General features: G+C 39.6%; 1 protein-coding gene across 10 annotated transcripts in view; it reads right to left on the bottom strand.

Annotated features, from left to right (window-relative positions):
- The window catches only part of KDM4C (lysine demethylase 4C), a 431,040-nt gene that overhangs the window by 308,489 nt on the left and 106,697 nt on the right, over nucleotides 1-15,854 (bottom strand). For all 10 annotated transcript variants that reach the window (XM_082470884.1, XM_082470885.1, XM_082470880.1 and 7 more), the window contains one exon: nucleotides 15,321-15,514. In XM_082470884.1, the coding sequence (XP_082327010.1) occupies nucleotides 15,321-15,514 (194 nt within the window). The remainder of the gene's footprint in view (nucleotides 1-15,320; nucleotides 15,515-15,854) is intronic.

Here is a 15,854-nt window from a genome sequence, read left to right as displayed (position 1 = left end):
AAACAAGATCAAATTTGTGATTTCCCCCCTTAAGTTGGTTATCTCCCCCAGCTTCCCCATTGCAGTTCAGAACTCCATTTGCCCTTAGCATCCCATACTGGAACTATCAGAGTCACCCCTTCTATAATTTGTCATCCTCTGCCCCCACTGCCAGTCACAAGTCCTATCCACCTCCCTGCAGCAAAACCTCAATTCCAACCCTGATCTGCCCCAGCTAGACCATTACCATAACTAAACTGTCTATCTCCTTGGGCAGCTACAGACCTCATATCACTATCATAGGAAAAAAACCTTTATTCCTTACTGCTTGGCTTTCAGGATGCCCCCCCACACACACACACAGTTTAGCCACAGCCACAAATAGCAGCAGTCCACTCGCCACAGTTTGGACTATGAATTATTCTATCCCTCACAGGGGTTTTCTGACCTCACTCCTCACCACAAACAGCCCCTCCATTCTGCTTCAAATCCCATCTTCCCAAGCCTTGCCCAGATTCCACCTCCTCCTTGAAGCTTTCTCTGACCACTGGAAATCTCGGCAATCCTACCCCTTTTCATCCTCCCAGAGCCCTTCCGTTATATTTCTCATGTAGTATTTATCATCTACTACTTTCCATAGCTAGCTGCTGTGTGGTGTGCATAAATCACTTCTGTCTGGAAAGGCACTGAGTTCTGTGAGGGAGAGAGTGCCTACCACCACCCAGAAATTTTCAAACAAATTATCCATTTTAACCTACCTTTTATAGTGAGTGTCTGCTTTACAGCCAAGCACTCTATTCTGCGCCACCACTGCTCAGTTAGGCAGCTAATTCTTAATTCTTTGAGGATATAAATGTGTCTCACACTTCTTTGTGTCCTTTGAAAACCACCAAATAAGATGCCTACCATTGTATACCCTCAAGTACACACTGGTGTGCTGAAATTATTAACTGTTCATTTAACCTTTAGGACAGTGTTTTTGTTTCAGATATAAGGAATATTGCAAACAATTCTGCTAACATTAAGAAATTATGGGGCTTCTCTGGTGGCGCAGCGGTTGAGAATCTGTCTGCCGATGCAGGGGACACGGGTTCGAGCCCTAGTCTGGGAGGATCCCACCTGCCGCGGCGCAACTAGGCCCGTGAGCCACAACTACTGAGCCTGCGCGTCTGGAGCCTGTGCTCCGCAACAAGAAAGGCCGCGATGGTGAGAGGCCCGCGCACCGCGATGAAGAGTGGCCCCCGCTCGCCGCAACTGGAGAAAGCCCTCGCACAGAAGCGAAGACCCAACACAGCCAAAAATAAATAAATAAAATTAAAAAAAAAAAAAAAAAAAAAAAAGAAACAGTGAACTCATGCCAACAATGTAACTGATAACTGAATGAAGCTATGTAACATGTATTCTCATCATAAAGCACATCATAGCTTTCTTGCATTTAGGAACTTGTGCTTGAGGGCTCGTTTAAGCAGCTAAATCACCAAAAAGAAGCACAAAAAATCCATTCCTGTTTCCTCATCAATCACAGGAAGATGCCAAGAAGAAGGAAGTGACAGGTGCTACCAAGTCTGTCCCTCCCCAGGACATACCCACACCCTTTACAATGATCACTGCAATCACTGCAGAGTGATCCAACTTTTAGAAAAAAAGTTTTCTGTCTGCTAACAGGCCAAAGTTCCAATATACACACAGAATAGTTCTTCCAGCTATCCTTCTTACATTTACCCACTTTTAAAATTCACAATTGGAAAAAAAAAAAAAAGTCACTAGCCTTTGAAATTAAAGTTATAGTACACACCAGGCAAATGATAATGACATTTTAAATATTGATAAAATGCAGATACAAAGAACAAAGTCATCAAACCACTACTCAAAACTTTTCTTTAGTTCTTGTTATAAAAAACTTCACGAATCAAAAAGCAAAGTGCCTAAATTATATTTCACAAAACTCAATATTTCTGAAGTAATTTACAGTATACTTTTTAATCAAGGCATATTCCTGTGTCAAAAAGAAGGCTGAACAGCTATAGATTTTATATGTGTGATTATATTACATTTTCACATTACTGATGATGTTAACAAGTTTTACCATTTGTTCATTTATTAGAGTTTAAGCATTACTATTTTATACTATGAAGTCTCATTAGTTAACTGTGGAAAACAGAGCACTGCTTACTTCATTTTCAGTTCTTAAAAACAGATGAATGTGAGAAACAGAACGTGTGACTGTAAGGGATGCTTTGGTAGGTGCCCAGACTCTCCTTTTCTGGATGAGGCCCTCAGCACCTTCACCAAAGGGAGGATCCTTGCCCCACATCATGCTCACCCAGGGTCTCATTCCGTCCCCCAGGATCATGCCCCTGGCGAGAGAGGGGATGGTGGCCCGTATGCAATGAATGGTCCAAGCCTGAGTATTAAGGCCTGGCCCCCTTGCCTCCATTTGGGGCAATTCAGAAGGGCCCTGCCAGGTCCAGAGCTGCCTCTGAGATCCGCCCAGGGCTCGAAAGGAGTCAACTTTCCCTTCTGCCTAGTCCTGCCTTCCTCCCTCCCCAAGGTTGCTGCTTCCAGCACACAAATCTGAGTCTCAAAGTTGGCTTCCTGAGTGACACCGAGCTACAACAAACAATTACAAAGAACATATTTGTAAGGAGGTGTCTCTTAAACACCAGTCCTGAAAACAGAAGCTGGGCGTCTCTAACTATGACCGGAGGACAAGGTGTTTGAACTGAGGCCCTACAGGGACACCATATAAAAAGCCCCTGAGGAAAGGAATTCAGCCAGAGCTTGGCCTCACCCTTATGCCACCTGTGGCCCATTTCTGGACAGAACAATTAGATGGAAAAAAAACAAGTCTAGCAGCCACATCTGTAGACAATCATAAGTAAGGCAACTGCAGCAAGAAAAAAGATATTATAAATTATTAGTTGATATCACCCATAAACAACATAAAAGAGATCTTTACGTCTTAACACTGACCTCTCCAAAATACTCAACACATAACATATTCAGTAGCAAAGTGATTTTTCAAGTACTAGATGATCAAATGACTCATTTTCTGTTTTCCATGGCACCCCCCCAGGGCCCCAGGGTTTCCTGAAGGTACCTCAAGGAAGGAGTTGGTAAGGGAGAGGGTCCCACCAAACACATTTCAGCCAGGTCAGCTCTGCCTTTATTTTCAATTTTGTATAAATTGCCCTTCTGAAGAAATTTTCAAATGGAAAGTTTGAGAACCTCTGTGCCAGGCCAGCGTTCTCCAAAGTGAGGACCCATCACAGAAAAAATGCTTACGCGTGAATATTCTGTGTAAGATTTGAATTAATGTAACATTTGGACTCCAACAAAATCGTGCTAAGAACAAGTGTTCTGCTACTGCTAGAAAATAAAGGGGAGGGTGGGGGTACTAAAAGCTATATTTCTAAACTGTAAGTTTCATGAAGACCATTCTGCCCTATTCACCATGGTATCGCTAGCACCGAGCCCAGTATCTGACTGGTGGGTGGCTCAATAAATATTTAATGAACAAACAGGAAAGAAACAAACAAACAAAACCAAAAGTCACCGAACACAGATGCAATGTTTTACAGGATCAAGCATTAATAAAACAGAAACAGACTGCCACTTCCAGAAGAATCAAAAATATAGTAACTTCAAAAATTGGTAATAAACAAAAACATGCCTGTAAGAAGCTATTTGTCCATATCAAAAATTTTCAAATCCAATATTTTCCCAATGAAAAACAAACTTACCTTATACAGAAATCTTCGGAGGGCAGTATCCTTTCCAAGTTATCATTTATTCAAAGGATACTCATACCATCCATGAATAAGATAAAGTAGCTTAAAGAGTTCCACTACAATTGGCTTACAGAGTTCTACCACAATTATCTCCAACAAAGTATTGAAGCATTTTCAAGGAGATTTCCTGTGATTGATGTTTAATCTTCAAGGGAAAACTACCTACACAGCCACTGTACAGTTGGAAACCTCTTTGAAAATTGAGAGTCTTTCAAAAGTGCACGTTACACAAAGCAACCAAGCTACCCAAAGACAACTCAAGCAATGTGCAAAAAACAAACAAACAAAAAAGGTATATAACCTTAAATTTTAAAAAAAGAAGTATTCACTTCTATGTGGATTTTTTTTTTTAAAAAAAGATACCAATTCACAGAAAAAGAGATCAGACTTGTGGCTACCAGAGGCCAAAGGTGGGGAAACGCGGAACTGGAGGAACGTGGTCAAAAGGTACAAACCTCCAGTTATAAGATAAATAAGTACCAGGGATGCAATGAACAACATGATGACTATAGCCAACAATGCTGTATGATACACAGAAAAGTTAAGAGAGGTAATCCTATGAGCTCTTATTACAAGAAGAATTTTTTTCTTTTTTTCTTCATTTTCTTTTTATTGTATCTATACGAGAAAGTGAATATTAGCTGAACCTACTGTGGCCATCATTTCACAATATATGTAAATCAAACCATCATGCTGTATGCTTTAAACTTACACAGTGCTGTATGTCAATTATTTCTCAATAAAACTGGGGGGGCGGGGAGACAGTAAATAGTCACGTGTTTCTGCCAACACCTGACATTCCCTAAATGATGTTAATATTTACTCAGGTGGGCTGAGAGAGGTAACTTATAAGAGCAAAGATGATGACGGCAACCCATCTAATTCAAGCCCTTGTTGATGTATAATGCCTTGCCAAAGAACATTCACTTTTCAAGGAAGATTGTTAAATGGGCTTTTTTTGGTCTCTGGTCAGAAGATCATTTCAGAGATCATACAATTGGATGCTATGTCCTCTCAGAAATATATGCTATAAAATAACATTCCAGAAGCTTCGTGCACGAATCCTTAAATAAAGAAACCACGGGGCTTCCCTGATGGCGCAGTGGTTGAGAACCTGCCTGCCAATGCAGGGGACACGGGTTCGAGCCCTGGTCTGGGAAGATCCCACATGCCGTGGAGCAACTAGGCCCGTGAGCCACAACTACTGAGCCTGCGCGTCTGGAGCCTGTGCTCCACTACAAGAGAGGCCGCGATAGTGAGAGGCCCGTGCACCGCGATGAAGGGTGGCCCCCACTTGCCACAACTAGAGAAAGCCCTCTCACAGAAACGAAGACCCAACACAGCCAAAAATAAATTAATTAATTAAAAAAATAATAATAATAACAAATGTTCAAGCACAATTGGTGTCTTTAAAAAAAAAAAAAAAAAAGAAACCACGTATGGAGCCCCCACAAGTAATCAGTCATTTGGAGGAAGGGAAGAAGGGGTGGACACAACATTTGGCTATATTAAATTTGGAGTGTACTGTCTGTGGATTTCTCTTAGGCAAGCTATCAAATCTGTTATTATCGCTGACAGTCAAAATATAGTAGAGTGTCTAAAACTTTCTAACAGGTTTTTGTAACTTCTAAAAATTTCCTATACATCAGGTCAATTCTATACAAGGTATCACACAAGATACATGACTATATTATTTTATAGGTTAATTTTGTAATATTTACCCATAAGAAACCAAAAAGAGTATTATAAAAAGATCAATAAAGACTGAAAGAAGCATGCCGCACAGCCCCCTGGGGGCCTAGTGGTTAGGATTCGGCACTTTCACTGCAGAGCCCCGGGTTCGATCCCTGGTCGGGGGACCATCCTGCATGCCGCACAGCATGGCCAAAATACAAAAAGTAAAAAAACTAAAAATAAAATTAAAAAAAAAAAGCATGATGCTGTAGATATGTGATATACAAGTTAGCAGATCCCAAAAAACAGAAGCAGAATCCTGCTTCAATAATTAAACAGGCCTATGAGCCTACGGTGGTGCCTGGCTTGACAAAGGTGCTGTGGTGCTGCCCTCAAGATGCAGCAAGTCTCCTTGTGGAAACAAGACCAAAACACACAAACCAATGAAAAAAAGAGTTCTGAAAGAACAGGACATAAAAAAGTGGTAAAACTGATTATTAGTACAGGACATAATAAAGTAGAAAAACTATTAGATACTGTGACTATTTAAGTCATGAGAAAAGAGCAATTTTGGTTCAAGTAGTCAGAAAAAAACTTAACAAATTATAGATTCTTTAGTTTCAAGTCCAGTGTAAAGATTTATTTTTGCCAATTGCCTCTACTTTGGGTAAAAGTTACTGATCAATTGCTAGAAATGCTTTTAATAAGTTAAACAAACATACATTTTAATAACTTTAATATCTTAAATATATATATTCATTCCATCTTAAGGAAATAACCCCACAGGACATCTTTTCAAATCTTACAGAAAATAAGTTAAGAGCCAGTTAAAGTAATTGAATCAGCCTTCCTAAAATTTTTAAGCAAATACTTGAACATTTATTTGGGATTTTCTTTGCCTTGTATCTGTAGGAGACATCGAGTTTTATTCCCTTCGTGCAGCATAATTCAGGTAATAGCACTCTCCTTCTTAATGGGGAACCATCTCCTCCAAACACAAACATGTAATTCTAATGGGGGCTGCCATTCTTCGTGCCTCTGCCCTCACTGCCACAGAGGCAGGCCTGTGACCCAAGCCAGGACAATCCCAATACCTTCCTATCCTTGGCCTCAGTGATTTAAACAAGAGATTGGCATAGAATCCAAGCCAGGAGATTCCATGGTCCCTCCCCAAATGGGGCAGCTTTCCTTTCTAGTGATACAGGGAGAAATATATGAGCCAGGGAGAAAAATGAAGGCAACACACAAAGAGAAGTGGGGCCCAGGATCCAACACACCCTGGCAACTTCCAAGGGTTCCAGATGTTTCTGACCATTCATGGCTATGTGAGCCAATTAAATTCTTCCTTTTGGCTAAGCTGATTCATAGTGAGTTTATATTTCAAGGAGCCAAGACAATTTCAACAAAACATTCTCGATCCAGAGACATCCAATGCAGACATTATTTTTTAAATGGATTAAAAAAGGTTCCAGGGCTTCCCTGGTGGCGCAGTGGTTGAGAATCTGCCTGCCAATGCAGGGGACACGGGTTCGTGTCCTGGTCTGGGAAGATCCCACATGCTGCGGAGCAACTGGGCCGGTGAGCCACAATTACTGAGTCTGCGCGTCTGGAGCCTGTGCTCCGCAACAAGAGAGGCCCGCTCACCGCGATGAAGAGTGGCCCCCGCTTGCCACAACTAGAGAAATCCCTCGCACAGAAACGAAGACCCAACACAGCCATAAATAAATAAAAATAAATTTTAAAAAAATAAATAAATAAAAAGGTTCCAAATAACATGAGGAAATGCATGAAAATTAAAGTAAAAATTAGTTGACCCGAAATACTGGAAGAGTAAGGATTGTGTTATAGCCTTCAGAAGTTAGGCTGGTCCCCATCCTAGCAGTTCTTATCTGACAGGTTTGATAGACAAAGCACTCTTAGCTCTCAACAGGAACAGACTTGCTTTTTCCAAAACTTCATTTGAGGGGACTGAAAGTAAGCATCTAATTGAAGAATCATCACCCATTCCCTAGAGGAAGACAAAATCCTCAAGGTAAAACTCGTTCTTTCTAAAATGTGGGGTTTTCTTTCTGATTTCAAGTAGATTTCCCAGGGATATCTAAAGAACAAATCTGAAGCAAACGAAGCTGGGCCAGTGGTCTCTCCCACTCTCAACTCCAATGGTTCCCCCATCCAAATAACTGCTATCAATTATAACAAGATTAGAATCTAGCCACATTTCACCCTTCTGAAAATCTCTTTTATGCCATAGTTTTGTCCCAAAGTATAAGAGGCTGGTTTCTCTTTTGGTTCTGAAGAAAATCTCATTAAAAGAAAGTTGATGGTATAAACAAGAAAGACAGGCACACTTTCTTCTTGCCTGTTCCTTCACCTTTACTCTTTCCTTTTCTCTTTAAATCTATGAGAAGAGTCAGACAAATAAAAGTTAAAAATCCCAGCTGCAAGACTCACTAAGCACCAGTCTCAGAGTTCTTAGTTTACAAATGTGGCCAAAAAACACCTACCTGAAACATCTGTTGTCTGGATTACCTGAAATGATTTCTTAAAATGATTAGCGCAGTTCCCGGCACACATAAAAGGTACACACTAAATGAAATGGAGTCACCAAAGATAAAGAACATACTTCACCATCCTAGTCAAGACCTACACCTTGAAAAGTAAGCTGACAAAGAATGAACACATTTGGGGTCACAGAAGTAGCGTTTATAAATCCATTTGTAAGCCTACCGGCAGAAGGGCAATCAAAAAAAAAAAAAAGCTGCTTTCCTATATGCTCAAGTCAAAGAATAATTTTTATAAAACAAATATTAAGTAATAAATATTTTCTACAAAGTGCTATCTAAAAGGCAATATTAAACAGTCTGAAAAGGAGGAAGAGAAATACGGAGGAAAAAGATAAGTTAAGCAACATAATTTGTGAACTGCTATATCTGCCACAGTAATTAGCAAGGCTAACAGCACTAATGCTTGTTTTCCATGAACTACATAGTATATAAATTTGCATTAACCTTCTGATTTTTCCCTAAGAGTTACGGATTTGATTCAGCAATCTCTTTTCATTTAAAGGGTTTTCTGGGGTTCTTGTAGGTGGTGATGGTTGTGGCTTTAAGTGAAAGAGTAGCAACAAGGAAATAGGCATCCTGAAGGAATTTACAAGCCCCTGCTATGCTTATCAGGAGTATCAAAAGTACTTAATTAATATAAGTTTTGATTTCCTGTATGAGAACCCACAGTCGCCAATCAGTTAGTGAAAAGGCATTACATCTCATCACTTCAGGGAAATGAGTGAGATTTATTTTCAAAATCACAAACACTAGACCTCACTGACTTTCCTTAAAAAACTCGGTGCTGAGCAGGGGTCTTCAGGACTCACTGTCTGGACTGCAGGTATGTGTGTGTGCACCAGTGTGGTTGTGTTTTATCTCCAAATCAGGCTCAGGTCTAACTAAAATATTATCCATCTGATCAGTAAAAATTTTTACTTCCTGTTATCTCTGTACTCTCTTTCTTCCTACAAATACGGCTAGCAGCTGAGTACAAAATTAATACCATATTTCTGGGGTATAGTTCCAATTTTTTAAACCTTTTTAAATAATATTATCTCAAATATATACATAGATATGCCTAGAAGTGATCAAAGTAACTTATGCAATTAATTTTATTAATACTTCAATTAAAAAATATTTATAAAAGTCTATTTTTCTTTGTTTTATTTTTATTTTATATTGGAGTATAGTTGATTTACAATGCTGTGCCAGTTTCAGGTGCACAGCGAAGTGATTCAGCCATACATATACATATATCTCTTCTTTTTCAGATTCTTCTCCCATATAGGTTATTACAGAACATTGAGTGGAGTTCCCTATGCTACACAGTAGGTATTTTGCTTATTTAGAGGTCATATTTCTCTAGGAAGAATAATTAAAACCAGAAGCAAACCATTGTTAATTCCTAGAGTATTTTTTCTATACAAACCATCAGAAGGATACAGCTTTTACCATTATTCAGTTAGTCTTAACATTTCCAATTAGAATACATTAATGAGTCTAAACTTACTAAACAGATAAGTCAACAACAGGAGTTAGTACTGTATGTTGTTAATTCAGTGTATCATTAAATAGTATCAAGCTGTCCAATCCCTAAAGTAACATTCCGCTCCGGGTGTTTAAAGGAAAAAACCTCAATAAGTAATTCCTTCAGTAAGACCATTCATTGAACAAATACTTATTGAGTACCCACTGTGTGCCAAGCTCATGCCAGATACCATTGCAGGCACTGGAGACACGCTAGTGAGCCAGACAGTGAGGGTCTCCCTTTCTGGGAGCTCACACTGTAATGGAGAAGATGTACAACAAACAAGCTCAGGTCAACTTGATGACATACAATTCATTTGTTCTTTTAAAAAGACAGCCCTGAATTCTAAAATTCAGCAATAATCAAATATTTATTTATAAGTAAAGAGCTCCTTCTCTACCCCAGGAAGAAAGGAAAAGGAAAAACAGCAAGAAGGGGTAAGGGTGAGATGGGAGGGAGTGAATGAATGGGGGGGGGCGGTGGGGAGAAAAGAAGGGACAGGCTGAGACAGACACCCAATGCGAGAATCCGCTCTCGGGCTTGAACCCTGCTTCTAGCTTATCGCGATTATACACACTGCCAAATGTTCTTTTGCTTAAATTGGGTTTCTGTCATTTAGAACAAAGAATCCTTATTAATACAGGATCTATAAGGTCTTATACATAAGACATGCAATATATATTTGTTAAGTAAACGTATGAAATGTTAACATCCATTGAGCACTTACGATATGCCAGGAGCTGTGGTATACGCTTTGTATTTTATTTAATCCACACAACTACCTTACAAGGTGGGCACCAAACCATGTGAGTATTTTAGGAGAGAAAATGGAAGCATGGGGGCTATGTAATAATTGTCCTGGGTGATATACTAAGTAAAAAAGCAATGCCAGAACTCAAAACACAAGACTCTGGTGCAAAAACCTGTGCTCTTAAATATTACACAGCACTAAACAAATCGATCTAAAGAAAAAGCATGGAACTAAGTTTATATTATTATACTGAATAATCTGACACTTCCTTATTGCTACATTTAACAAAATCGCACAGCTTACTGAATAAAATTTAGCCAAGTCCAAAATGCTGCAGCCCATCCTTAATTTTTCTAAAAAACATCCAGGAGAAATTTCTTTCCTGATTTTAGACCTTTCATAGCTTAAGACATGTCCTTTTAAACCTTACCTTTCTCATTCTCTACAGAGTACTAAATCTGAAAGTAACTTATTCATTATGTTTGGACATGATCTCAGAAAGAAAGATTCAAGGCACCATCTAAATTCTATTTCCCCAGCAATTAACCACTACCACATGATGCTTGGGAAAGAAAATTATATTTTGCTTATCCTTGAAACTCCCACTCTATCATATACAGAAATACATCATGCCAAGTTCAGGCTTTAAGTAATTACTATGACCAAAAAATTATTTATTTTTATAATGTTATTAAGACGATAGTAATTATGAATATTTGTATAGTTCTTTACACTTTACAAAAGACTTGTATACACAGTATATCCCTGGACCCTCCTAGAAACCCTATTAAGTAGATAGAGAATAAATCACGCCTCCATTTGGCAGTTAAAGAAATTCATGATGAAAGGAGTACAGTGATTTGCTCTAAGTCATTCAGCTGGTAAGTGACAGATTGGGATTTTAAAACAGGTCTTCTGGCTCCAAAGTCAGTATTAATTCCCAGAAAATAAATATGTTACCACCGACTGCCAAAGCAGTTTTCTATCTGCCTACTTCAAGCTTTCTTTTTTCCTTAAACCTTCATGCCAGAAATGTTTAAATAAATCATTAGCTCCTCTAAAGTCTCTTCAGTACGAACCCATGTTCATGAACACTTAACTCAGCAAAATCTGCTACATGTTGTGCACGGAAAAGCATGTTTCACGGCTTCTACCTGGAGCCAGGCCTATCAGCAGCTACTCAGATATCTCTGGAAACTTGGTGCTCTTAACAGTTACATTTGAGACAAGAGTCTTTATAGAACATTTTATATATTATCTTGTCTGCCCTTGAACAGACTGATCCAAAACAATTTAAAACTCTCTTGATTCAAAATGAGAATTACTTACAGAGCATCAATCCTATAGCCAGGCCCTGTGTTAAGTGCTGATGATTCAAAGGCAAACACAGCCCCGAACTTCAAAGCAAGCACAGGAAAGGGCCAGCAGGGGTGGTCACAACCCCTTGAAAGGTGCAAAGGCAGATGTCTAAGGTGGGGCAACGCATGGTCCAGGAAGCCTTCAGGCAAAAATCTATGGAATACTCGGGCAGAGGACAGTAGTGCGGTCATGGATGTAAGGAGAGAATCATAGGCAGTCTCTGCAATAATCGCACCCAGAACTTGGTGCCTGAGAGAACTGAAGAAGAGAAGGAAGTTGAAATTAAATGCCAGACTATAAGACCAGAGAGGAGGAAGACACACTGCCGGGGCCAGAGATGTTAAGCATGAGAGAGGGCACCCCTGGAGAAGAGTAAAGGTAACTCAACAAGGAGAGGACACCAGGGACTTCCCTGGCAGTCCAGGGGTTAGGACTCCACGCTTCCATGGCAGGGAGCACGGTTTCGGGGAACTAAGATTCTGCAAGCCTTGCGGAGCGGCAAACAAACAAATGAACAAGGAGAGGACACCGGAAAAGGAAACCAGTGCAGGCATGCGCGCACACACACGCAGAACCTTACGTCACCTTGTCATCCTCTCACTTTGTAGATTAGGTAAAAATATTCCAATAGTTGTGATCACACATTACAGAGCTAGAGCACTGGAGAGCATCCTGATTAGTCTTGCCCTTTTGTGAGTGAGGAAACTGGTCACAGAAGTACAGTTCTTTGCCCCAAGCCGCACACGTCAGTGGCAGAGTAAGGACTGGAGCCCTGATCGCTGTTCCCTTGAGTCTGAGTCTGCCACACACATTTCAGTGTTTGCATGAATTTGTATTGCTTCTACCACCTTTCAAAGCTGACTTCAAATATGTTATGATGACTACTGAAGTGAAATTTAATGATAATAAAGTTTACCTCAAAATTATTTATGCTGCGGTAATATAATCGTTCATAAATCTACTGGGAAACATCCTTAGAGTCATTTATATCACTCTTGTCCTACACTAGTTATCCTAGTAAATGGAATGTAGATTAACTGTCATAATTCACTGCTATGTTTTATTTTTTTATCATTATAAATAATGGCCAAGGTTAAAGATAATAGTGATATTATAAATCTACTCTTAATGCATATAATGGAGTCTATATGCTTAAAAACTAATAGAGTAACTAAATACAGAAAATATAAATACATTCCAGAGAGAAAGAAATACTTTGGAATCCAGCGTACTCATTCTCACTCATAAACAGTGGTGCTCTCTCCCAAAGACACAAGACTCTATAATCAGTCTTATCCCAGACAGAATATTCTCCTCTAAGCAATCTTTAGGACACGACAATCCTTGTCCCGGGTGGGGGGGAATCACCTTTCTTAATAAGAAAGGAGAGACTTCATTTCGACTCCTCCGATATTAAAAACTCAAATTAATGTCCTAGGCATTGTCATGAATTTCTCCAAACCTACAGGAGAGCTTTGCCACTAACTTTTCAGATTTTTTTTTTTTTTTTTTTTTTTTGGCTGCACCACACGTCTTGCAGGATCTTAGTTCCCCGACCGGGGATCCAACCCGTGCCCCCTACAGTGGAAGCACGGAGTCCTAACCACTGGACTGCTGAGGAATTCCCTAACTTTTCAGATTTCTTAAGGGAAGTATAGTATATAGTTGCCTATAGACTAGATTTCAGCAAGATGTTGAATCTACCAATTTCACATAATTTTATCCACAACGAAAGAGAGGATCGGAACGATCATGGGGATAACTATGCAGCTAAAAAACTGCCCAGGAGCCTACACATTGTTTACAATATTTCTCTGAGCCTCTCAAAGCCAAGTCCCAAAAGTACTAAAGGATGACCGTCCAACAGACTCTACAGTGGGTGCTGAAGAAATATGACAGACTCACAGGTTCTAAAGTTTGTGCTCACAGCTGGTCCTCGACAAACACCTTGTAAGGAATTATTTCTTTGCCCCATTCTGTCACCAAAGACTCTCTAGGTCCTAGACCACCTATTAAAAATGTTTACGTTTTACTTATTCCATTAAGAGAGCAGAATGCTTAGAATTTATCAAACAAAATGTGTAAGTAAAACACTGTTAAAGATAAGTTACACAGCTTCTCACTAACTTTTTTCAGATCCTAAAACTCCATAGCAAACCAGACAATACCTGGATTTCTCTTCTATGTCCTAAGAGCTTTGCCCTTGCTCCTAAAGCTTTCCTGCTGATTAAATGTCATTTTTGATCATTATGAACTTTTGCTGTATTTGAATTTGCTGGAGAAAGCTTACAACTTCACACTTCGCCAAATGATAAAACCTCAAGGGCAACTAATGGCAAGATGGGGATAGAAATTATACACTGTACTCAACACCTAATCAGCAGGAGAACTTGAAAAGAGGCCATTATCTTTAAACTGGAGGCAAGAAAGCTACTGGGCTAACACAAGCACCTGAAGAGCATCCTATCTTGTTCCAACAGAATACCAGCAGAAACATCATATTTCCTGGCTTGTCAAGTAGATACTTCATATGCTTCTGTCTCTGAATTATTCTGCATGTATGTGTACTTTACAAAATACAACTGATATTGAAACTCTCCTAAGACTAAAACCCACAAAAACAAGTTTAAACGTGAAACTGGCTGACCACAAAGGACTCCAGGGTGATTGACAGACTAATAATTACAAATGTGTAATTATTTGATGCATTACATATAATGCATTACATATGATGCATTACATATGATGCATTCTACAGAGCAATAAATCTTAAAATCGTTGCTCAGAAAGATGAAGAGGCTCACAAACACAGGAAATTCCAAGTTAAGAACACATATTCACATTAACTTATTCTTTTCCCCACATCCATCATCCAAAGAGCGATAATAGGCCTCCTGATTCATCCCTCCTCTCCCTCTAGCCACCACATACTAAATGGAACTTGTCATTTATTCAGAGGGGACTAGACCAGAAAATCATTAGGATTACTTGATACTCTACATCCAGGAAGTTGATTTTCACTCCTAACTGCTGCCCGCATACCTTCCAGCAAATCTCAGAGAAGTAAAGATGCCAAACAAATTCTTTTTTTTTTTTTAAGTTATTTATTTTATTTATTATTTATCTTTGGCTGCATTGGGTCTTCATTGCTGCACGCGGGCTTTCTCTAGTTGCGGTGAGCAGGGGCTACTCTTCATTGTGGTGCGTGGGCTTCAGTAGTTGTGGCTCGCAGGCTCCAGAGCGCAGTCTCAGTAGTTGTGGCTCGTGGGCTCTAGAGCGCAGGCTCAGTAGTTGTGGTGCACGGGCTTAGTTGCTCCGCGGCATGTGGGATCTTCCCGGACCAGGGCTCAAACCCGTGTCCCCTGCATTGGCAGGTGGATTTTTAACCACTGCGCCACCAGGGAAGTCCCAAACAAATTCTTCGAGACTAAATACCTATCAATCCATGGCCCACAAAAGTGGTCTACAGGCAATTTTAGATATACAAGTCACCATTAGCTTTATGGTTTTGAGCAAAACCCTAGGCAGAGTGGAAGACTCTGTAATAATTAATTGTTACAGTCAAAAAAACTTTCTTACAGCTCATATAAATCTGAATCCACCAGATAAAGGGAAAAAATTCATCTTCAATGGGTTCATATTGCCCAAATTTCAAAACTCCAAAGCAAATGAATATTAAACATGCAACTTACCAAGACTTGGGCTCTCCAAAGTGGAGATAATTAATGCTGTAGAGGTCCATATCCTCGGTGTGCCACGCAAATGTGGTTTTCCACATGCCAAAATAGAGATAAGGGGTATTTACACCCTCAATAGAAATACCGCACTCTTCCTCAACCACATCCAAGACCGTGTTTAGGTGAGCTATGTTCCATTCATCCACACCCTGGAATCAGGGGAGAGAGAGGAAAAAAAAAAAGCAAACATTAATAAACTCATAAAGATAACATTTACTGCTCAAACCATCGTCTGCCAAAATTATTACACTGTGTATTTTAATTCACTTAGAAATAAAAAATAAAGCAACAATTATCCAAGGCATGCACGTGCGCGTGCGCACACACACACACACACACACACATATATTTATACAGATCCATGATTAATTATCTAAGATTACTACCAACGTAATGTGGCTCTATATAAACATTAGTATAAAATTGTACCAAATGACAGAGAATTAAGGCCCCACTGCCCATTTGCTGTTAGTAAGAAAAATCATTGAT

This window comes from Balaenoptera physalus (genome assembly GCF_965194825.1).
Source record: "Balaenoptera physalus genome assembly, chromosome: 7".
NCBI lineage: Eukaryota > Metazoa > Chordata > Mammalia > Artiodactyla > Balaenopteridae > Balaenoptera > Balaenoptera physalus.
The sequence above is the reverse complement of the archived record's forward strand: the minus strand, read 5'-3'. Positions and strand labels throughout refer to the sequence as shown.